This window comes from Stylophora pistillata, chromosome 9, assembly GCF_964205215.1.
Source record: "Stylophora pistillata chromosome 9, jaStyPist1.2, whole genome shotgun sequence".
Classification (NCBI taxonomy): Eukaryota; Metazoa; Cnidaria; class Anthozoa; order Scleractinia; family Pocilloporidae; genus Stylophora; species Stylophora pistillata.
In genome coordinates, this window is record NC_142527.1 from 26682567 (window position 1) to 26707827 (window position 25261).

Here is a 25261-nt window from a genome sequence, read left to right on the forward strand (position 1 = left end):
CGAAAGGAAGCGCGTGACTCTGTTGCCCAGTTTCTGATTGACTTCTTCGCGAACTTGGTCGTAAACATCTTCCTTTAAAATAAGGACTTCTGCCGACATCTGCAATGTTATGTCCTGCTTTTCCCTCTTCGCGAAGAAATAGTTGTCTTTTATTTCTGTGGACTGAAAATAGCAACCAAGGTGGGAAGCGCTAATCTGCTCGTTCTCGTCAACTGTGCATGCAAAAATCTGGAAGTTACCACGATTGCTCTCAATGCTGTTGGATTCGAAAAGGGTTAACGCACTTTTGGATTTCTCTAAACTCTCGATTGTGTCTTTCAAAGCCCTCTTCTCACCCTCGTCAACTTTTAAGGCCCCACTGAAGACGTTGATCACAACATCAGAGATCGTAAATTCATTTGGAAAGGAAGCGTATCTCTCGAACGGTTTGAAACTTTGCGTAACCCATCCGACTTCTGACGCCACCTTCCTATAAAACGCGTACCAATCGCTGGGGTTAGTGAAGCGGTTGTACTTCTTGTTTGCTGCCAACTGAGAAAGCAGGGTGGAATTGAGCACGTCCTTCTTCCGTTGCTGATTGGTCACGGAACTAAAGGAAACAAGACTGCCTCCATCGACGAAACCAGTTTCAGAAAACGCAATGGGACCAATTCCTGGGGGTGTGGAATACTCTTCAAGTTCGATCGTTTTTATAATGTTAGTCAGGTCCATTTTGAAGGCAATGAAAGGGAAGAGACGAAACAGGCTTGTGCTCTACCTTACGGCCCCACTCGGAAATAATCTCGAGAATCGATTGATAATAAGCGCCATGAGCAAGAGACATATATGGTGATGAAACTATACTATTGGTCAGGTTCGACGACACAAACAGAGCGGCTTAAGCGCTATATTGGGCTTTACGCCGATAACAAAAGCTACAGCGGAAGTTTCTGCCTTAAAGACCTCAAGCGTGTCAATAGTATCTTAATTCAAAATTTGTCTATTGTACTATTGTGAGTTCTATATGCATTAACATGAAGATCATCACTTCTACTCTTTTTCATTAAAACACTTGAAGGTTTCAGTTGGACTTTTGGCTGAAAACTCAAAAAGCATGTGTTTAAGTATTTGTTATTCACCCACTTAAAACTGAAAGAAAAACAAGTCTTTGCAGATTGATGGCCTAGATTTACTTTCACCGTGTGTAGTATTGTAGGCAGAGGCAAAACATAGAAAGATGCACTGAGCACTCAAGCAAATTCGACGCCATAGAAAAGAAAAGAGGTAAAAAAAGCTAAGTAGGCAGTGACGAAAAGCTAACCGAGACAACGGAATTATCCGCTAAAGAACCGCTCCGACAAATTTCAATTCAATGAACTCAATTCTTTGATTGCCGGTGGTCAAGGATCGAAAAACCTGACCAATAGGATCGCCACTTTACCATTTATAGTCCGTGGTAGCGTGTTAAACAAATATTCTATTGTTTTGAAGCTCTTAAAAGCGCTAGCCAGCGGGATTTAAGCTCTCGTGTGTATTATCAGAGCGTCCACGAACTATCACCATGTCGAGCCAGGCAGCTCTAGAATTTATATGTTCCCTCGAACTCGACGAGTCTCTGACTCCTGATTCATCTCAGGGCAAAGTTGTTGCTGGTAGTCTTGCTTCCTTTACCGATAACCTGAGCGGTCAACAGTTGGAAGACGTCCAAAACTCCACTTTGTTTGCACAGCTGGCGGCAACCAAGAAGTACCCCAAAAAGGAGCAGGCTACAGACTGGTACGAGTTTTACGGTTACGTACTGGGAAAGCTAGGCTGGATTTTGCAAGGTTTCAGCTTCGACGAGTACAAATCTAGTGCTGATTCCTTCAAGTTATCCGAGGTGACTTTGGAGCTTTTGAGCGCAATGATTGGTGAAGACAAGCAACTTGTGTCAGTCGTAAAGGACACCTTGGATAGCTTAAAGAAGTCGCCAGAGGGCCTAACTCTGTTCAATAAGAATAGTACATCAAGCAATAATGGTCGCTTCCAAATCCTGCCATGCACAGTTACCAATGGTCAGGTCAGCCTTGCTTTCATTGGTGCCTATTTTAAAGCCAATAAGGTATCGAGCGACTACTTTTTCTTCTCTTACAACTTTCAAGAAATACAATTGCACAAGTCAACTCAAGTCTTCACCCTAAACGAAGATGTGTACACGCAAGTTCGCCAAGGCGTCATCAACAGGTTGGGCAAACGCGCTAAAGATTTTGTCCACAATCTGGATATCTAGACTCTTAAAATGAGCTGCGAACTGAACATTGCTTTGAACATTGCAGCAGGTCAAGTTTAGCGATATCGTCTTGTTTTCATTTTTTCCTGGTTTTGTTTTTTTCGTTTTTTAAGGAGCTAAATGTACGTAGAGGAAAGAGACTTGCTTTCATGCAAAATCAATACTTTGGCTTTTAGCTTTTTTTCCAGTTTGAGTAACGCTTTATTATCGATATCATCAGTAATGTTAACTTACTTCTGTAAGGTTTCCATATATAGTCCCTGAGGAAACTGCTCATGATGTACCGTGCAATCACTGTGGGAGTCATTTTTAATAAAATGGTGTGTATTAAAACATTCAGAAAGTAGTTTGGTCTAAAAATTGTTTACCTTTCTCAATAAGAGTTTGATGAGCTTGGTTTCTATTTCCCTTTTTAAAGGCTTTTTCCTTTCTTCTTCTTACATTCTATTCTTACAAGAAGAGGTTAAGTCATTAGAAAATATTCTTTGCATTCGTAGTCCGTCTGTTGCAGACTCCAGTTCATTTCCCTCCGAAAGAAGGGGCGCTCCACACCGTTTTTTAAGTATAGATCTAAATTTCTTCGAATAAGTTGTCAGTCGCAGGTGGTTTGTTTCGCCGCTGAGCTCTACAAGGACAGATGTTCTTCAGGTCACTCGTGCGAAGCATGTGCTCTCTCAGTCCTACGGGTTGTCAGTCTTGTCTGAGAAGGAAAGGAATGCATATAGAACTCACAATAGTACAATAGACAAATTTTGAATTAAGACGCTATTGACACGCTTGAGGTCTTTAAGGCAGAAACTTCCGCTGTAGCTTTTGTTATCGGCGTAAAGCCCAATATAGCGCTTAAGCCGCTCTGTTTGTGTCGTCGAACCTGACCAATAGTATAGTTTCATCACCATATATGTCTCTTGCTCATGGCGCTTATTATCAATCGATTCTCGAGATTATTTTCCGATTGGGGCCGTAAGGTGAAGCACAAGCCTGTTTCGTCTCTTCCCTTTCATTGTTTTCAAAATGGACCTGACTAACGTTATAAAAACGATCGAACTTGAAGAGTAGTCCACACCCCCAGGAATTGGTCCCATTGCGTTTTCTGAAACTGGTTTCGTCGATGGAGGCAGTCTTGTTTCCTTTAGTTCCGTGACCAATCAGCAACGGAAGAAGGACGTGCTCAATTCCACCCTGCTTTCTCAGTTGGCAGCAAACAAGAAGTACAACCGCTTCACTAACCCCAGTGATTGGTACGCGTTTTATAGGAAGGTGGCGTCGGAAGTCGGGTGGGTTACGCAAAGTTTCAAACCGTTCGAGAGATACGCTTCCAGTTTCCAAATGAATTTACGATCTCTGATGTTGTGATCAACGTCTTCCATGGCTAGAAATCTCGGACATGGGAAGATTGGAGCGTGACTTGACCTGCCAATCACAGAAGTTAAATCCGTGTACGCCGTTGGCTGGGAAGCAACACGCAATTCAGCGTGACTTCTGAACAAGATAGCGTCAAGTCCGTCAAGTCGGACGCGTGGGAAGAGATCCATCGGCTTTTTCGCGGATTTAAATAACGTTACTGTTGCTAACATTTGTAGAGAATTGAAGGCAAGGAGATGTACGGTGGATGGCGGGCGTTTTTTCGAGGTGGAAAGGGTAATTTCAAGCCGCCAAGGACAGCAAGTAAGTTTGTGATTCAGGTAAGCGAAACTCGTAAGGAAATCCCCGGAATGCAGGCCAAAAAAATTATCAATTTCGTTTTAAAGGGGATTATGCTATTAGTAAATTGATTCTCAATAATTATATTTTTTCTAAGACTTCTGCAAACATTAAGTTGGTTTAGAGAAATGGTCTGAAAAGGTAACTTTCGCTAATTATCAGTTTAGATATTCTCCTACAGAGAATGTTTTAATTCGTAGGTAGTGTGTCAGGAGAATTTCAATAAATCCTACGCTTCAATTGTGTTAAGCCGCAAACTACGCGTAATTTTGCGAGTATTTAATAGGAAACTGAAATATTTTTATTTTTTACTCTTAAGGGGAGAGAATATCTGGTGAAATGGAAGAATTTTAGTTCATTTGAGGCTTCATGGGAGCCTCAAGAGCATTTGAACCAGCTTTGTCTGAAGTAAACATTTTTGCAGTGTTTACCGTTCGTCGTGTTCCAGAATATGGCCTTGGAATTGGTTCTTGCTTATACTTTAGTGCATAATGGGTCATTTCGATTCTGTTAATCTGTATTTATTTTAATCATGAATAGATACTACAAGCATCCCAAGCCAGACAGGAATGTCATATTAAATGAAGTTTCCAGGCTTAGAGTGGCCATTGCTGCTTCTTTGAAAGCATCTAAACAAAGGAAGCAAGTGACTATAGAGTTCAGAGAAGATGTATTTCAACACTTTTTTGGAAAGAAGGGAGTGATAAATGGACAGTGGAAACTTTTAGCACAAGAAGAATTTTCTCCATCATTTTTCCTCCTAATTGGCATTGTTTACTTGACCTTCACGGGCAGGGAACAAAAGTTTTGTTCCCAATGAAGATAAGACATTTTATTTCATGGTCAACCAAAAACTATCATATAAGAGAAGGTATGATCACTGAATCAACAAGGGCTTTTCAAGAAAAGATAACCGTGGACTTTATTAAAGTTGCTGCCTAAAGTAATGTGCAGTATAAATTTAGCAGCAAATACATTCAGAAACTTGAAATTGTACATTCGAAAAAATAAATCATTTTCAAGACTTGAAATGTTATTCTCAGGCAATGTAACCCACAGCAATGATACTATATTGCTTTTCTTAATATTAACTTCAGTATACAAAAGATCTGTTCAGTTATTCCTTATCTGTTTTTGGTTCTTTTAAACTTTTTAGTGGTAGCACCAGCTTTCCTTTTTGTGCTTGCATGCTTTCTCTTATTGCTGGTTGAATTCCTGCCAGAATTTTGTGAATTGACAGTTGAGGTCATCCCATTACTGTGATTGCTGTTGAGAGAGGTGCTTTCAGTTGCTTGCACATTTTGGGACCTGACACATTGTCTCTTTTTATTACACATCAAATCTTTTTTCCAGTACTCCAGAAATCCTCATTTTGTTTGTTGTATTTTCTTTTTCTCCTCTCTCTGTGGCTCAACTGTGCAAGGCGGTGCTCTGCTCTGATGACATCTGCTGGGCTATCCCAGTTTCTTGATTTGTGAAGGGCAACTGCTCTTGCCACATCATTATTTTTTTCTACGCCTGTGTAAAGGGAAACCAGTTAAGTTAGTTTATTGGTATTGTTTCACTGGCCATACATGTAGTTTGTTCTAAATTAAAATAGCCAGTGACACTGACAGTACCTTGGCCACTGAAGTGTTTTACACTACCAAATCTGTCGATGACATCTTGCAAGTGATATGCAGCAGCATGCATATAAGGCGTCACATTCCTGTTTGCATACCCCTTACAGGAATTTGCAAGCGACAGAAAAAGTTTGATCCATTCTCTTATCTGCAGAATAAGGTTATACTTTTCTTTGGAATGAAGCATTTAGCAGAAATCTGTTTGGAAACATTAGCCAAACATAATAATTGTATCATATTGGACCTACCCTACCTTTGCTCCACATTTTTCTCATTGCTCTGGCAACAATGATGATACTGTGTGGAAATAAATGTCTGCAAAGTCCTTTGAGGAAAGTGGATAAAATTTTAGAACTTGGATGTGCTGAGGATTAATTGTTTTAAAAACATTAAAAATGTCCAATACTACGTGTATATTAAGATCATAAACCAACAATAACTGGGGAATATTAGGTCGCGAGGTGCATTTAGACCAATCGCACACAAGTAGAAGGATTTGATGGATTATATGTAGGGCTCAGAAAAATACCCTCCATATTTTAATAACGGTCTGGGCAGTATTACGGTGGATGGAATCCTTTGAGCTCTCCAATTTTGCAGGAAGATTTTTGAGTAATTTTTTTCTTTCATCCCCCATCAGAGACGTCCAATCCATTTTACCCATCCTCTTTTCCCTTAAGCTCCCAGTTAGACGAATGGTCGTAACTCGCAAGCGTTCTTTCATTCGTTTGGAATCTCTTTTAATTCTCAGAACAGTTCCAGGTATAATGTCGTTAAGCAAGTCGATGTGGTTTTTCTCGGAGTCCTTTAAACTTGCCCACTGCAACAGTATAGTGTTTCGGATAGCCATCCTGTACACAACTTGATCACCAGCAATTGCTTGTTTTACAACATAGTCCAGATGTTTGTAGTTAAGGTGTTGTGAAGAAACTGTTCCATTTATAAGCACATTCACCTCCTCTTTTGATAAAGTTTTGTCAGGCATTTCACTGTATAATAATGCAGGTGATGCTGAAATCTTGTTGCCCAGAAAATAATTAATATCTTGGGATCCGGAAATCGGGCTCTCCTGATGCTGAAATTTGCATATTCAAAATAACTCGTTGTGTTGCTGGGTGACCTTTAAGTTTCGCGCCGCGTTTTCGCGCCATCAGGAGAGTCCAGCCTCAGATCCCCCAGGTTTTAAATTTCCGGGCAATAAGATAAAAAGAGACTGGAAGAAAGAAAGCCGGGTTACCGTAAAGAAAGCCAGGTTACCCGGGGAGATTGAAAACAACATGTTTGATCAAAGAAATAGCAAAGAAGTGTGCTACTTTTATGGTGGATTTCGCCGCACGGTTCCGTAGGAATATCATCATTCCTCGACCAGAAAATATCACAATTTCAGAGAAACAAGACCTAAAAACGCAATGGATATGAAGACCTGAGAAATATGATTTACTGTGTCTTGAAGTGTGGCTTCGACGCTTTTAAAATCGCAGTGAACAAAGTTGTTACACTCCAAAGATTTCCGGCGAAAGGACATCTACGGAGAGCTGGTGATGTTGTTCTTGCACTGCCGCCATACTGTTACTACATAGCATCATCTGTACTGTTAATCTTGAAGAAACGCAACGATTACGATGTGGAAGCCGACAATGTTCTAAGAATATTTTGGGTCTCGGGTCGTACTAAATAACTGTCAGTGAACATTTGAGACTTTGCAATGGAGTAAGGAGGTAACTGGGATTTTAAATCTATTTTCTCAGTTAAGTCTCTAAGTCGTGAGGAGTTGCGTGACTCGCTTTTGCTCATTCTGGACCATTCAACTGCGCGTACGTGTCCGAGATTTCTAGCCATGCAGTGGGGCCTTAAAAGTTGACGAGGGTGAGAAGAGGGCTTTGAAAGACACAATCGAGAGTTTAGAGAAATCCAAAAGTGCGTTAACCCTTTTCGAATCCAACAGCATTGAGAGCAATCGTGGTAACTTCCAGATTTTGGCATGCACAGTTGACAAGAACGAGCAGGTTAGCGTTTCCCACCTTGGTTGCTATTTTCAGTCCACAGAAATAAAAGACAACTATTTCTTCGCGAAGAGGGAAAAGCAGGACATAACATTGCAGATGTCTGCCGAAGTCCTCATTTTAAAGGAAGATGTTTACGACCAAGTTCGCGAAGAAGTCAATCAGAAACTGGGCAACAGAGTCACGCGCTTCCTTTCGCATCTCAACCTATAAATGGTCTCGGTGCATACGAAGAGCTGAACATTATTGTCTACGTTTTTTATTCAGGACGGATATAATTTGCGAATTGATAGTGAATGAGACTTTACCTCTGTCAATCTACGTTACCCTTGTCCCTCTTATCCGTTTCGTTCGTTGAAAATTGCTCTTTTGTAATCAGGACATATACCTGAAAAGTGCTCATCAGCAACTTTTAATTCCCTTTAACAAAGTAGCTGTTAGAAATTGTTTGTTATCGTAGTTATGTTAGTTTACTTGACACCGAGACCTCGAAGGATATCTTGACAACTGAAAAGGTCGTGGTATAATCATAATGTCTAAGTGTAGGCCATGTTTTTCTGTGAACACCTGGGTTTGGTTCGCTATGCGTCTTTAATCGATTCCTTTATAGCTAAGCTTTGACATTTTGTAAACTACACGTAGAAAAATCATAATTTGGAATCAATTTAATAGCAGGGCAAATGCATTAACTTGATAAGGAAGCTATGATTATATATCTTAAGCCTACTGGGAAAATGTTTTACTATTATAGTTAATGGGCTGAGAAATGTAACAGAAGCAATAAAATGCTTTGGTGAGGGAAATAAGTAAATATACGTGGAGATGGAAATATTTTCACAAAGACCGGATATCGTGATTTTTAATGTACTGCTTGACCTATAGGATGTCAGTTTACAATGCTGGTAAATGTTTTGGCCGATTTGGCGGTGGATTCATGTTGACTTCACACTAATCAGTCCCGACCCCCTAAACTGATGGCGATCCGAATGTAAATGCTTATAAGGTGATGTTTTTCCTTTTGACAGTATTTCCTTGAGTTGAAACGCAAAATATACTGGAGATATGTCGACCTCGTTGATTTCGTCATTCATTGTTATATGAAGTGGCGTAGCAGAGAGGCTTGTTATTCTGGCTAGGTAAGGGACTTTTCTTACAATACGTTCCTTGAAAGTTTGGAAATCGTATTCCAAAAGCTCCTCCTCCCCTATGAAAAAGGCAGTGATACGCTTGGAAGAATATTAGTCATAGATGACCTTCATTTGCACTAAACACATATTTGCACGGGCGTCAAGTGTTCAGCACAAACCTGAAAGGATGACTAATTTTGTCAAACCTGCACACCATGTGAACATGATTTGCCAAGTTTGTTTGACAAACATTCATAGTTTCGTGCTCCAAACGAAACATTTTCATTGGTCCCATCGTCACAGTTGTCTGCATGGGAAACTGTCTCGTTTGAAAAATAAACATACATGAAAAAACGTTCATGCTTCACGGTTGAACGCAAATGGTAGTATCTAACTGAAAGGAAAAAAAACAAACCCCTTTGACGTTGACCTCAGCATTGTGAAGACATTACGCGGAAGTCAAGCACACATTCGAAATCATGAGTTCCTTGCGAAAACATTTGGACTTCTAGGTAGGTTTACTCAGTAATTTCCCTCATCAACTGAAGCATGTTATTACATATTGAGTCTAACACTCATCGAGTTACCATTAAATTAATTATATTTTTCATAATGATTCCAGTAATGGAAAAAACATTGTACTTGCTGGTGATGGGATGGTCTGAGTGCCCCAATGTCTTTGCAGAATCAATAGTCGTAGTGATAAGGAAAACAGCACGGTAGTCTTCTTTATTGAAAATATGCTATACGATACTTGGATAGCATCTTTGTTCCTTTGAAGGAATTAATGATCAAATGGAATGTATAAAGAATAATCGAGATAACATGACGAGCTTTGCGCACCGAAAAAATTTATGCAAATTAGGCTTAGCCGGATCTGAGTTCCGCCTGGCAATTATTAACTGTAAGACAAGACCTCAGTTCGCGCCCACAGCACGTTCAAGGTGTTGCGGATGAGGTTTCTGTAATTACTTTTTGGCACTTTTCGGCGTCAAAATTGCATGGTTTGGGTAACCCATGCAAAACCTTTAAGCCGTCCTTTCTTGTCATAACACGAATGTTTTCCAGAAAGGGACACGCGGTAATGTCGGCGTCACTCGCGTGCAGGCATTTTCCAGGTTAAACTCACGCGTGGAATGAAGTCATGTTTACTTTAGCGTTTTTTTTAATGCGCACAAAGTAAGCCAAAGAAATTTTACAGTTAAACTTAAAGATCGGAATATTTTGTGCTGAAGATGATAAATGATCGACGCTGAACTAAATTATACGTTGAAGAAAAGACAAATCAACATAACATATAAAAGGGAATTTGGAAAAATACGAATTTGCGGAAACCCAGAAAATCTTCGATTTTGAAGGGAGGATTTATTTTTCGGAGAAACGTTTTGTTGGTTACATACTGGAGAGAAGACAACGTGAAGCGAAATTATAACTTGTTTTAATCTAAATAGAGGTATTTTACACTGTAAACACTCGTAGAACGTGCTTACCAATAACAAGAACGTTTGAAATTACTAAATATACACTGATTTGGTCGTTGACATACTGGTGAGAAGAAAATAAAAGCGCATTTACTACGCACTAAAAGTTAAATGGGAGAAATACTCATTTTTTAAAGAAGCCAGCCGAGAGAAAATAAATTAGAAGATAACCATATATATAACTGAAAATGTACCTATATCTAATATGTTCAGAGTGCCTCTGATAGTTCCTTTAAGGAGGGGCGTTCTGCAGGCTCTTCGCAAAGAGCAGTTCTGGCCACCTTTAAAGATTTCGCTGTCGCTGTTGGGAGCAAATCCAACACTGCCAAAACTATTTTCCCTAAAGAAAATATGTCCGATTGGGCACTCTGCCTGCCACTTCCGTTTACAATTTCGGGGGCAATGTGAGGATACTTTTCTCGATATCTCATCTGTTGGTTGATGGACATGGACATAGCCGGCTTGGGATCTGACGAGAAGCGAGCTTTCCCAAAATCGATAACAACAGGATTCCACTCCTCTCCTCGTTGCTCCATTACCACGTTATTGCTCTTCACGTCATTGTGAAGAATAGCACACGAATGAACGTGGTTCAATGCCTCAATAAGATTTTTTAAAATTCCAAGCCAAGTAGGCTTTTCCAGTTTTTCTTTCTTAATGGCTTTGTACAGAGTGAGGCCTTTGTTTTGAACACCGTGGAATTTCGTAACAAGTCGATAGGGCTCGCTCTTGGTTACGATGCCAAAGAGTAGAGGGACACCACGGTGATCTTCCAGGTGTTTGATCATCGTCGCTTCGTGGCATACTTCGCTTCTTAGATCGACGTTCTTTCTCTTGTTAAATTCCTTGACAGCTACTACCACATCCCTGTAATAGGCTAAGTAGCAACTGCCAAATGTCCCAGCGCCAAGAAACTTCGTCGTCCTCACGACTAGCGATGGGTCTATCTCTCTGAGCTTTCGCCGCTCCTTATCTTCGTTGAGCTTCTTTTCCGCCGCTAACTTTTTCATCGCTTTCTTTGCGGCTTTTTTTTTGCCTCCACCTCTTTCGTGCTTCCTTTCTGATCTTTTTCAACTTATCTTTGTCCTTCACTGCCTCGCGTTTGTTCCTGGCCATTGCACAACACTTTTACCAGGTACACAATCAAGAGAAGTAATCGACAGAAAAGGAGACTGAAATGCCAATTTTCGAAGGCGTCGCAGGTGATCACACTAGCGCAGATATCAGAGCGCTATTGATGAAATCCTAGAAATGTTGCGTAAGTCGAAAAACCTCCGGAAGACGAGGTGTGAAAGACCTCCTTACAATGAAAAACGATCTATTGTGCTCTTTGAGTACAGTAGCAGTTTCAACGCTTGTCCATATTCAGCGCTTATCTCAAACATGGCATCTCTAGCTATTTACAAGACACGCTGCGACATATGCTCATCGATGTTCAACACAACAACTGCGCTACTGAGACATAGAGAATCGAAACATCGCATTGCTGCGCTCAAGGCAGAGTGGGCTACATTTGTCAAGTTGTACAATGGACAACAGATCGTACAGCCTCCCGCAAGAATAAGGACAAGGTCTATCAATTACAAACAATGGATAAGTGGCATTGTAGAAAGTCTTAATTCGTCCCTACATCCAAAAGCCGCTGGTATGTAATTTTTCTCTTTTCCGCTCTTATCACGCGCAAATAGCTGTCAAAATCAAGTTTAATTAGTAATGTGCAGTCAAAATGCCACGTCGCTCAACAAGTTTTAAGTTAAACCAGCGTCCAGTCAGGCGCTTCCGACTAAATAATTTAGAAGGGAACGATAAAGCTAACTGATTTAATATCTTCTCAAGAACATGTCCAAGTTGCAGAAATTAAAAAACCGTAGAAATTGAAAATGTTAAGAATTGGTGGTTCGTGTTAAAAATTGAGGAACACTTCTCATTTGGGATGTAGAGCATTGTCACTTTGCGCTGCCGGGTTGTTCACTGTGACTTACTCATTACTTTTATTACGTGTTCGCGCTTTTCTTCGACGAAATTGGGGACATAGGAGAAATTCACCCCTAAAAGAAAAATAATCATGGGCTCTTCTCGAAATTGGACACCAGTAATAACTGCGTACGAATGGTTGCGTACGACGCGAAGTTGCAGACTTTTTTTTTCTCTTTTCACAGTCAGGAAAATAATTCTGGTGTTGTACAGCGCGATTGTTACCATTACCTTGTCAAAAGACCTGCTTGTCTTAGATTTTAATACTATGGGAAGGTTTTCGAGGGATACCAATAACACGTGCAATTATGTGATTTAAAAATAACTCAGGTTTACGTTTAAAAAGAGCAAATCACTTAGAACATTTTACGACAAAAATAATCTAACTTTTGTTAATCATTTTGGTTTCAGGGAAATGGTGTCGAGTTGAAAGATATTATGTTCCTGAAACGTATATCCAAGCTTTGTTGGCAAGGATGCCAAATGCTTTTCTAAACAGTGCGAGAGAAAAACGGCATTTGCGGCCCCCTGTATGGAGAGAAAAATCCAAAGTTTTTCACTACAGGGATCATGAGGTCAATGATGTTATTTCTGCCCTGAGCCAAAGTTCTGTACCATTACAGTTAAAGAAAAGCTATCGGGGGGATACGGAAGTTAATGCGAGTAATGAGTTGTTAAACGCTCACCAAGCTTTACAGGCGGCCAAGGAAAGAGCAAGGGGCAAGAAATCAAGCACGATTCCCACCCAGCACATTGAAATTGTTGTTGGGAATGGAGAGGGAAGAGCAACCAGAGAATTTGAAGTAATTTGGTGGCCTGATCTTTTTTCAGGCACTAGACATGGGAAACTGACCCTGCGATTTTATGTTTCTAAAGTAATACTTTGATTTAGTGTAATAATAGCCTGCACCATGTTTTTAAAACATTTTCAATAATGTCTAATACAGTCTAGTTGACTTGTTCACCATGTTTCCGTAAATTTGGTGGCTGTTTCTTCGCAGTCTTTATCAGTTTGTTTAAAAAAAAAACCATAAATGGTGTTTTTCTTTCTTTAGAGAAACAAACTTGTCTGTAGAAAGCTAAAATTAAACCCGGAATACAGCAGAATGAATCTTTAATGCTTGCACAATTCATGTCTAGCTGGGCACACTATATTCTGATGCACTTCATTCTGCTGCAACCAAATTCACTGGATAAAAAAAAAAAATAAAAACATGTAAAAAATATTGGAGGGATAATATCTGGGGACTTTCACTATTTCTATGGTCATCAGGAATGACAGAATAAAGCAGTAACTGTTCACAGAATTCTTAGTTCACTTAACTGAAAGAATGATGAGTTGGAGGGAACTACACCTTTTTTTCCAAGCATCTCTAGTAATTCATGATGGAAATAATAATAACAACATTGATAACAATAATAATAATAATTGTTTATTAGTTATAATGATAATCATTATGACTATAATTCCTATAATTATTTCCATTAAAATAATAATTATTATTATCATTTATATTATTATCATTATGATTATTATCATTATGATTATTATCATTATCATTATTTCAATGTTTATCTATGAACTAAATGGTGTTTTTGATAGTCTGGCTGAGTGATTATCTAAGTGATTGAAACTGGGGCAAAATAAACTCGAGAATAGACAGGAAAACACCAAAATCTTTTCAGGACTGCATTTCTTGAGTTGGCTCACTGTCAAAGGTTTTGGGACTTCATTAAGCTAGTGCTATCTGTAGTGGACCCTGTATCAAACAGAGAAGAATAGCAGCTGAATTAGTAATAAGAATATATAAGGACAATGATAGCATTGATTGACCAAAGTGACTATGATTAATAACAGGTGATAGCTAGGTGACAAACAGTGAAAGCAACACACTTTTCAAAACAAAAAGAGCAAGCTAATACTGCAATCAGATAAAAATACCTGTCCATAAAGGACTAACAACATAGAGCAGAAAAAAAATAGGGACTGGTTCTGCCATCAGATATCAACAGTCCATGAACTGACCACCCAAGAGAAACAGAACAAGTTGGTGGTTCTGCCATCAGATAACAACAGCCCATAATGGACTGACTACCCAAGAGAAACAGATCCACCTATTAGTTCTGCCATCAGATAACAACAGTCCATGGACCAACTACCCAAGAGAAACAGAACCAGGCAGGTGGTTTTAAATTAGAAAACAACTATTTAAGAGAAAGCCCTCTGTACAACGTGTCACAGAAACTTTTTGCATTTTAACAATTTACTGAAGAGATAAACCATCAGAAACACTTGAATTTCTATTTGGGGGGGGGGGGGAGGGGGAGGAATTAAATGGTAGTCTACTTGCCTCAGCATGCCATCCTCATTGAGCAACCTATTTCATTTCAAAGTGATGAACACAATCATAAAGATAACAATAATGATAATAATAACAATAACAAAAACATTAATAATAATCATAATTATAATAATCATAACAATAACAACAATGACAAAGTCCGTGTTAGTCTGGCCTCTACCCTGCAGAAAATACAGCTCACCGACCAAAGCTGAATTCTGTGTAAGAATTGTATTGCAATTGGTCATTGAGGCACTCAAGCCACCTCACCACGACAAGGTACGGACACTGAGGTGGAAAAAAGGGGTCTGTACCACTGCCTTCAGATAACAACAGTCCACAATGAACTGACTACCCAAGAGAGACAGAAGTGGTTGACATGTTATGCCAAAAAAAAAATAATAAAAATTATAAAAAAAAGATAGTTCTGCCATCAGATAACAACAGCCCACAATGGACTGACTACCCAAGAGAAACAGAACTGGTTTGTAGATACCAATCAAAGTTTATGTAAAAAATAATAAAAAAACAAAAACAAAACAAAACAAAGTAAAGCAAACAAAAGCGAAAAAAATAGAGCACAAATTAAATAACAATTAAATATTAAAAATAGTTCTGCCATCAGATAACAACAGACAGTGATAGTCTGACTACCCAAGAGAAACAGAACTGGTAAGTATAAAACAATCATGGTTTATAAAAGACTAGAACAAAAACAATAACAAACACAAAAAGAAAACAAACCAAAAAGTAATTTTCAAATTTTTTGTAACAGTTCTGCTATAAGATGACAACAGGCAGTCAGCCGATGGACTGACAACACAAGAGAAACAGAGGTGGCTTTAGGGTAGAATAGGTTGTGCACTAAGTCTCTAATGGCCAGGACTTCCAGCTTGGTCTCTCCACTTCAGAATCTGAAGCATCAAGTCTTTCCTGTGCACATCCATATTACAGTACTGCCATTGAAAGTTGTTAATGGACAAGGCACCATCAAATAATATATCTTTTGCTGCCATTATCACCCCAATACCACAACTTCCAACACCAATCATCCTAGAATCAACTGCTGTCTGACATGGCATACTAAAACGCTTAAATCTGTGACAATTGTGCCAAAACTTTGTTTGAAGAGCAGCATGACAGGGGTATATTTCTAAGAGCAATTCTAATGATCTTTTGACTGAGGAAAGGGCTATGGGAGGTGCAGTGGACTTCATTCCATCATCAAAATACATCTCTCTGCTGACTAGATCCACAAAAATCAATCCCCAGTGGTTGGGCAGGTAGACTGGCACCAATATTTGCTGGAGGTCATTGGCTTGTTTCAGCAGCTCTACAGTTTCTCTCAACTTCTGCCTTTGGAATTCTTTGTCATTTGACCTCATCCAATCATAAAACTCACTTGGAAAGAAGACAGTGAAACCCTTTCCAATTTCTCTTGCCATGTCTAGAAACTTGCAAATGCAAATATCTATGACAAAACTGTCAATGTATCGCTCCTCAACAAGATCCAAAAATGAGGTGGAATCGAGGTTCTTACTACTATGCTCCAGTATTGGTTGAGTGGCTGAAACATTCCAAAGGGCATTTTGCATCTGTACAAGTTCTTCGGGGCTGCATTTCATCTGGAGGAGCCATAAGCCTCTGCAGATACTTTGTGATGGGTGTACACGATTACACAGAAACGCCGCAAGACAGATAAGGCATTTTCAGAGAACTGCCCGATACCTTCAATCTCGATGCCACTAGGATTCTTACCAGCTTTTCGTTCATTGTTCAAAATTGTGTGAGCCCTCTGGATGTCAACTTCACAAGGACGCTCTGCTAGACAGAAGGGATCTGAAAAGGGCAGCTTCTCATAAAATGGGTTCAATGCAGAGGGAGATCTGGATGTTAATGGAGGAATGAGGCTGTAAAGGGCAGCTACTTCAGCTCTTGTTGTGGCCTTAGCCATTGCAGCTTGAAGTGCACATTGCTGTGGTATTGTGAGATCATTATCATCATCTTCAATAAAAATAGAAGTGTCACCAACAAGCTTTGGGGATGTTTGGCTGATGATGGATGCAGAATCAGGATGTTCATAACTCTTTGAGTGTGTGGAGTCAGCAAAGTTGAGCACTGAAGTGGATGACGGGTAGATGTTAGACAAAGTTGAGTCACAAATATCAAATTTAATTCGTTTGGGTGCTGGCTGTAACGGATGAATATTGGCATGTGAACTAACATGAATTCTGGGATGACAGAGATGTTTGAGATCATCTTGTGGTTCTGGAATTTCTATGGAGAAATGCTTTTCCCAGGACTCATGACAGTATTCAAAAATTTCACATGTTTTGGAATCATCAACTTTAGTTCCATGATCTTTGTCAAAACAATAGGTTAAGTAGTCAGTTCCAAACATTTGCTCAAAAAGATCACTAAGAACAAACACCCACGATTTCTTTTCTTCAGTCCATGATTTTAAATCGTGACTTACACTTTTCCAACCACATCCGCGGTAGGAAAATGTTTTTTTTCCTAGGAAAAAAAAGGATTAATAACCTGAGTGCTAATTCTATGTTTCATCATAATTATTTTAAAAGTTCACAAAGAGTAAACTAAAAAACTCACTGAAACAGATATTAAAAACTATACCCACCTACATTAATACAATTCCGTGCTTCATAGAATGAGTACCTCAGGGATAGCAGCATAGTTGCATACCAGTGGGTGAGGATTTGATTCACTGGAAAGAAAAAGGTGAAATTTTGACAGGTTCTACTGTCATCTAAAGTAGATGTTCATTAACATGTGCATGTTTCATAATTGCATACCCATCAAAATAAATGTTAATTAACTTACAAGAATGGCCAGGCCCAGATGCATCATGGTTTAATTGTTGCCTTAGAATACAACTGGCGATGTAGCTTGTGGAGGACTCAAATCCTTGCCCTGAATACTTATAGAAAGAGCGGAATTGCCGAAGAAGCATAGCACTGTGGTCAACAACTAGGTGTCCATAGTCACCAGTGCCGAGATGAGAACCAAACAGCTTCTTTAGCAAAAATCCCCACTCCTTGCACTTAAATGAGAAGACCAAGAAGATAAATGTGGAAAAAGTATAAGACTAGCTAAAGGGGAATAAAGTATGGTAATTGGAGGCTAGCAGTTTTCCTGAGTGTGTAATTAAGAATTATCAATTTGCTGGTGTAAGCTGAGTGCATGAGTTTTAAACCAAAAGCTAACACATATAAAAGCAAATGTATGTAAGTAGATTAAAATGATTTTTAAGGCATCCTCATTTCAGATAATTAGAGCTCTTACATCCATATTTGAAGCAATGGAAAGGCAATCGTTCTTAATGGTAGAAAAAAGTCACCTTCACATCATGAATGTCAATCTGTTGTTCTTCATGGTCTTCAAAGACTCTCTCACGCATTGTAAGAGCAATTTCTCTCCAATCACAGCAAACCTAGTATAAAAGGTTTTAGGCAATCACCTTCAAGTTAGCTCAGATATGAATTGGCTGTTATTAGTATCTTACTGCATCAGGCAAACCTTTAAATAACATTTTCTGATGTGGATTTTAAACATAGTACTTTTCTCATTCATTTTTCATTTGTGAATAATTTAGGACAATTTTCTCAACTTACCTTTGAAAACATCTCAATTTGAAGTTCAGCTGCATATTTTGCAAAAGAACTAGAGGACATTTGAACTTCTGGCTGTATTTTTCTCCCTCTTTTCCTCTTTTTCTTGCCTGGCTCTTCACCATTTGACATTTCCTCCAACTTGAGGAATGCTGTTTCCACCTCATTTTGTTTTTTTTTCCAATACTTTTCAAGTTTAAGCAAAAAGGCTTTAAGCTCTGTGAGGAATGGACACAAGATTCACTTAATTTGAATAGTTATTACATGTGAATTAACACCACTGAAAGCACCAATGCAAGACAAACAACAAAGAAGAAACAAAAAGGACAACAAAATGGTACTCCAGGTTGTCAAAGCTCAATTTTAGAAATAAATTGGAGAAATATTGTAGTTCACTGTGTGACAATGCAACTATTGATAGCATCTACAGTGTATGAGGTGTACTAAAATTAAGTTATAGGGAAAAACGGCCTCATGCAGCAGCCTTTACCTTTCGTGTCATCAAGATTAACTGTTTCCTCTGTAGAGCCATAATCACGTATGTAAGTTCCCCTGTCAAATAGGTCACTCACAAACTGCAAATCAAAATGTTGCATTTCTCAATTGGCAAAAAATTTAAAAATTATCAGTTAGCAACTCCTTATGACAAGGTTTTTGAAACTCTATATTAAGCTTTATCTTATTTTCAAGGCATATATTTAATTTTGACAGATTCTCAGTGGATTCAATCACACCGCAATTCTAATGACCATTGAACTACTAGACTAAGTACATACGACTGAACTGCTGAAGCTAGTGTTCAAAAGGTTAATTGCATACCATTATGCGCTCTTCAAAGAAAGCAACATAGCTAAGAATGACATTTCTTGCAGCTCCAGGACATTCCATATAGTATTTGGTCACTTTCTCAAGGGGTAGTGATCTTTCGACGACATCTTCAAAATTCTGTAGAACTGTCCTTTCAGTAGAACCTGAAGAATAATCATTTCTAGAATATCCATCTGAGATTTTGGAGTAATGTACATGTTATGACACACACTGACAGCATGGTTAGCATAGAGTTGCAAAACTACATGGTATTTGTCAGGTAAAATATACCTTGACTATAAAAAAAACTGGTTGTTCAAATGAGTTTTATTGGCTATTTAATGCTTTGATCTGGCTATTACTGAGAAATACAGCTCTTCCATACTTTTAATATATACTGAATTAACTAATTCCTGATAAATTAGCACTGGCTGATGCTGATATAAGAAATAACTGCCCCAAGGTAAAAGATAACTATATATGCAAGTACAATAAATTAAATCAAGTACAAACACCATACCAGAAAAAGATGCCACTTGAATGTTTTGTCTAGTTATTTCTGTTTGCTGTCCTTTTCTTTCCTTGACCGTTACTCTTGGGAAGCCATGGCAATTTTCAGGACCATAATCAGACAAAATCTTGTTTAAATTATCAAGGCTACCAACCCGATATGCAAACAACCCCAATGAACCCAAAAGTTGTTCACAATTTCTCATCTCACAATGCAGAGAACAGAGATTAATGCTGCTTAATTCTTCCTCCAACAGGAAATTAAGATCATCTCGAAGGCCTGAACACCTATATAGAAAGAAAATAAAGAGAGTCAATTGGATCAGATTTGAAATGCATGAAAGATGTCTGATACCAATAAATTTTATTACAGGTATCTCACCTTCCAATGTTGGCTTTTGATCTTAGACAATCTAGACAGGTTTCATCTGCATCAACTCCCTGGCATGTACAGGCCTCAATTAAAATAAGTATTTAATTAAATTTCATTTCTTAGCTAATTTAATGCACTTTTACCAATGGATATAAATATTCAATTCTACAAAATAAAGTCATTGATAACTGTTTTTCACTACAGCCATGTACCACCTCAAATTTGGCTTGATACCATTCTACTTTCAGAGAACTTAACTGATCATAAGTCAATGGAATAATAAAAGCAAGGAAAGTATCAAGAGAAATATTTACCCTTATTGCATCACAAAATGCACAAAATTCCACACCATATCCTTTCCCACCAAGAAGGAAATCTTCATCATTTTTTTTGTTGAGTAGAAGCAGCAAGGCCTTGTAATCAAGAGTCACTGCAGAAACAGGAATTTAAGGAAATGATTACAGGATATACCATGAGAATTTAACTTTCTCTCCCCAAATGAAAATCACCTGTGAAAGAAATGTTGTACTTTTTGCCATCAACCCATATTCCATGTTTTTTGATGACATCTTTCTGATTATTGAGATTCTCAAGTAATTGCTTCAAATTTGACCTGATGAAAAAACAAAAATTAAAGAAAACAAGTTGAAAAAGCACATTATTAATGCCATTCCACTTCTCTGAATATTCTGGTATCTACTGCAAAAATATTGGCAATATTGTAAGTACACTTAGAATTCTTACTTATGTTTATTTTGAAGAGCATTTAAAGTCTCCTCTTCAAACCCAGTAAAATGCACCATTGTCGGCATGCATCAGCTTCTGATCTAATGCACATCTTATAATTTCTTTTTAATTCTTGTAAATGATTATAAATAATCATTGTAAAATTAGTAATTATAATTTTTGTTCACTGATCATTTGACCCAACTTATTTAAATCACCACTAACCTTTTCTCTTTACAGTTGCCAATTGCAAGGGGGTAAATGGACAATGCACTCTCAGAGCTTTTGTTTTTAAAATCAATAGGTGCCAGGCCTACAGCTACTTGGTCTTTACCTGAAATAAACAAATTCAAAAGTACCTCTACTTAACCTAGCAGGGATTATAGTTTCGTACTCAAGACTAACAACCCTCAAAGAATTTACTAAAATGAGAACACACCTCCAAGTGGGCGTCCATCTAGTTTAATGTTAAACTCTTTGTTTTCTGAGTCACATGAATGGAGGTGCTGCTCCCTTATTGCCCAGATGAGAACAGAATTTAGATGCACATTCCAAGCATCAAAATCTGCATTGTTGACCCTGGCAATTTGGAAAGTTTTCTGCACTGCAGAGAAGACTAGTTTCTTCAATGCTTTTATCTCATTTTTTGTTAGTAGCACAGGTGTGTCTCCAGCTCTCTATACAAAAAAATAATGAAACAGGTTTACATTAGCTGACACCTTGTAATTGGTAAAAAAAAAAGATTGACATCAGTTATGTTCAGAAATGCATATGAAAACATCCAATTAAAAGAAGTCTCCATAATTGGTTTGTGTATAGTGTTCAGATTTTCAAGCCACAAAACTGAATGAACAAATTTAATTTCCCCCTCATCGGAAATCCTTCGCTAATGTTAGATGTACTCATAAAATAATCAATGTGCTGCAGGTCTCATCAAGGTGCACACAATCATCCCCAAATTATGATTCCTCATGAAATTTAAAATTGAGCACTTATGAATTTTCTCAAAGACAACCCTGCAAAGGGCCGGTTTACTTTACAGGTAAGAAAAAAGTTCACATGATCGACAGCCCATTGACACAGAAACAAAGTAATGAAAATAAAATAAGTCACAAAAGAATTATATTGAATGAATGCAAAGCCTCTATGATTAGCAGCTCACCCCACTCTTTCCTAGTCTAGTCAGGTTCAGCAAAGTTTGCCATGCAGAATCTGGGAGTCTTGTTTGGAGCTTAAAAAACAACAGCTCCCAGTCTGGTACACGAATGCTTTGGAAGACATTTTCGAGTGTTTCTGGCAAAAGAAGCTCGGTCAGAACATTCTTGGAACCCTTTGATTTTGTAACTAGATCAACGACTTCTGAAATAATACCCTGTACTCTTTCCCTTTCCCCATCCGTTCCGTATAGGAAGCTGTTTCCAAGGACAGCTGCGATAGATTCATTGTACCTCTCAGAAACGTCGTCAAGGACAGCTCTTATCTCCCTGCACCTTTTAAGAATTTGTCGTTTCTTGTTTGTAGTTCCTAAATCAGATCGATTCTTAGTGTCCTCGATTGAACTGCACGAGGAACTGGACGAACTTAATGGAGTTGATGAGCAACATGGGGAATTAAAGGAAAAATTGTCGGACTCCATGCTCGATTCGAGATCGGAAATCCGTGTTTGAAGTTTCTTCAGTTCCTCTTCAAGGGAATTTACCCTGGCTGATCTATCGACAAGCAAAGAAGCGAACTCTTCCGAGTCTTGACTGAGCTTGGCGCCAAAAGATGAATTTTTCGCGCACTCGAGCTCAAAGTCTAGTGTGGCGGAGTTCACCAAATTTATGATAGCCATAAATCCCGCAGAATTAATAAGTTCGTCGGGGATTGTTCTATTACGAAGAAGACCAGCTACTAGACCGAACGTGGACACAACAGAAACGAATTCGGGAATCCTGTCCAACTCTACGACTCCGTTCGATGATTTGGCGGGCTGAAGTTCCCGCGCAGCCACACTATGGATTTCGTCGGGAAATATCTTAAATACGTCGCGTTTGAAAAATTTACGCGCAGGAACGCCACATACCTCTTTCGAAAGGAGATACCAATGCTTGCAAGGGTCAAGTGTGGTACTTGTGACCCTGCAAAGAATCTGAGTAATTATGTCAGCCGGGGGTAAGGCGCACGTCGACAATCCGACTGCCTCCATGACTTCACTTCGAATGGTTTCGAAATCGAAAACATGATACTTTTCAACTTTGAAAATCCCGCCGAAGTTTACTATTATAATATTAGTAAGAATTTAACCAGGATACGTAGCCAAGTCGTACGATCGCCACAGGTCTCGTACGAAAACAATAGGATCGTGTACTATGATCATAAAGCGTGAACTGTGGTCGATTCATTAAATAACGCGTACTGGAAATTAGATACGGTTGTTACTCAGGTCGTTCGACTGTCATGGAAGTGTTAGGAATTTATTTATTAAATGTAAATTATTTTTTTTATTCTCTTAGGATCAGTGTAGTTCGTGATTATTTGTATCTGTTACGTAATTTTTATTCTTCACTTGTGTAAACTGTTGTGTAATTAACCTTTATTGTGTATATCAAATAGTTTTCTTCATTCTTTTCGGGCACCTTGCGTCCATGAGTATTTAAGGATTTGGGTGGTTTGGTACGGTGTGGTTTTTTTTTGAAGAAGTGAGGTGAAGGTTTGTGAGTTACGAGCGAAGAGCGTGGAAAAATTTGAGTCGACGGAGACTCGGCACAGTATCATTTCTGAGAAATTCATTCAGAACAATCGTTCCATTTCACGGTAGAAAACCATTTGCGGGGGAACGGGTGTGCAAAGAATCTACCAGACTGTGAGCTAAAGGAAGAAGAGATAGTAACTAATTCAATAACAAGTCTGAGCGAGTCAAGTTACGAGAAGTAAAAAGTTGAAAACTGCAAAGTTGTCAGAAGACGAAGCAAAGTTGAAACGAAGGAAACGAGCAAAGTTGAGAACTGGTGAGACAGGAACCTGGTTGGAGAAACGGGAGTTTGGTTTGTCAGGGCACTGTTTGTTGGTGGAGCGTGGTGATTTGTGGACAAGAGAAGAACACGGACGCGGGCGTAAGGTGAAACCCAACCGAACTGAACTAAAAAAAAAACCTTTTTTTTATCTTAATAGTAATAATCTTGTAAATAGTTTTAGTGTACTGTAGTTTAAGTTAGCGTATTCCTGTAAATTAATTAGATCATTGTATTATCGTTATTGTTAGTCGCTTTATTGGTTTAATTAGCATAATAAATATCTCTAGGCCTACGTTTAGTTGTATTGTGGCGTGTGTTCTCGGGCTCGTTTATGTTCTGTGTTTTGTTTGTGTTAGGGGGCACCCACCTTTGTGGCGCGGATTCGTCACATCGACACATGAAAATAACGATATCTTTTGTTGCTTTTTCATGGCAAACCAAGCGAAAGAATCATACATAAATAATTGAAACAGGTATTGCCTCTTCTGTGAAAAGAAAGGGTCGTAGAAAGACTACGTGATTAGCAATGTCATAATAATAAGGAAACAGGCAGAATCACAAAGAAAGTAGTATTTTATTGGGCATCACGCATAGCAAATTTTATATTTCATGACTCTGATTTTCATCGCTATCAGATGACCACGCGTTAACTCGCACGCAATCGCTTATCTCTCGTGGATTCGTGGGCGCTAAGTCTATGTAATTACATCGTGGTGTGATTGATGTGATGACATCCACCCAACGCCTTCTTCCCCAAACCTCGGCATCAGTTTACGATGCCTGCTGTGAATTTTTTTCTTGAGCAAAGCTCGTCATGATACATAAGCGTTATGAGACTAAGCGATACGTGCACAATACACTTCATGATATGATGCTGAAGTTATTGCATGGGTATAAAAGCCATGTATAGGTGGGCATTACAAGTGTTATGTTGTTGTTTGGTTCACTTGGAAAAATCAAAGTCCTTTACCGTTGATCCCAGCATTGTGAAGACATCTTGTACAGGTCAAGTAATACATTGGAAATCACGAGTTCTGGGTCTAAAAATATTTCACCAGGCATTTTAATGCATCTCAATCTTTCAAGTGCATTTCTTAGTCTATCATGGAAAAATATCATACTAGTGGGTTCAAGTTGGATAATCATTGGTTCCTAAGTTATTGCAGCTTCGCCGCTATTACATTAATTCCAAAAATGATGTATCTAAAGCAAAAAGTTTTTTCTAATTTTGCTACGTATCATGCACAAAACTTTCAAAGCTTAACTATAAAGGAGTCAATTAAAGATGTATAGTGAACCAAAGACAAGTGTTCCCAGAAAAACATGGCCTACGCTTAGACATTATGATTACACCTCGCCTTTTTCAATTGTATCCTTCGACGGTTTGGTGTCAAATAAACTAACATACCTACGATAACAAACCGTGCTGACAGTTGCTTTATTAAAGGGAATCAAAAGTTTCTAATGAGGAATTTTCAGGTATACACCCTGATTACAAATAAGCAGTCTTCAACGAAAGAAACGAACTATTCAGTTCTTTCTTAATTATAAACAATTTTTTTTTATCAAAGGGGAACAAGAATAACGTAAATGTTAAGCCATTAAAGGTAAAGTCTCAATCACTTAATTCTTCGCGAGCGTGCTTCAAAACAAAGACTTATAAACATCTGCAATGCTATTTCCTGCCTTTTCTCTCCGTGAAGAAATAGTCCTCTTCTT

General features: G+C 38.6%; 1 protein-coding gene and 2 pseudogenes across 1 annotated transcript; 1 reads left to right on the plus strand and 2 right to left on the minus strand.

Annotated features, from left to right (window-relative positions):
* Positions 1-1490: 1490 nt before the first annotated feature.
* On the plus strand, positions 1491-2591 carry LOC111320379 (uncharacterized). The gene has a single exon (XM_022923052.2). The coding sequence runs from the start codon at positions 1541-1543 to the stop codon at positions 2246-2248; it is 708 nt and encodes a 235-aa protein (XP_022778787.2). The 5' UTR covers positions 1491-1540; the 3' UTR covers positions 2249-2591.
* Positions 2592-10120: 7529 nt separating this feature from the next.
* LOC148724096 (uncharacterized) lies at positions 10121-12054 on the minus strand (annotated as a pseudogene).
* A 1516-nt stretch (positions 12055-13570) lies between these two features.
* Positions 13571-22898, minus strand: LOC148724097 (uncharacterized; annotated as a pseudogene).
* Between the last annotated feature and the right edge of the window lie 2363 nt (positions 22899-25261).

What these genes read in the sequence shown, in the direction of transcription:
- LOC111320379 (XM_022923052.2), top strand. Translation starts at nt 1,541, where the DNA reads ATGTCGAGCCAGGCAGCTCTAGAATTTATATGTTCCCTCGAACTCGAC.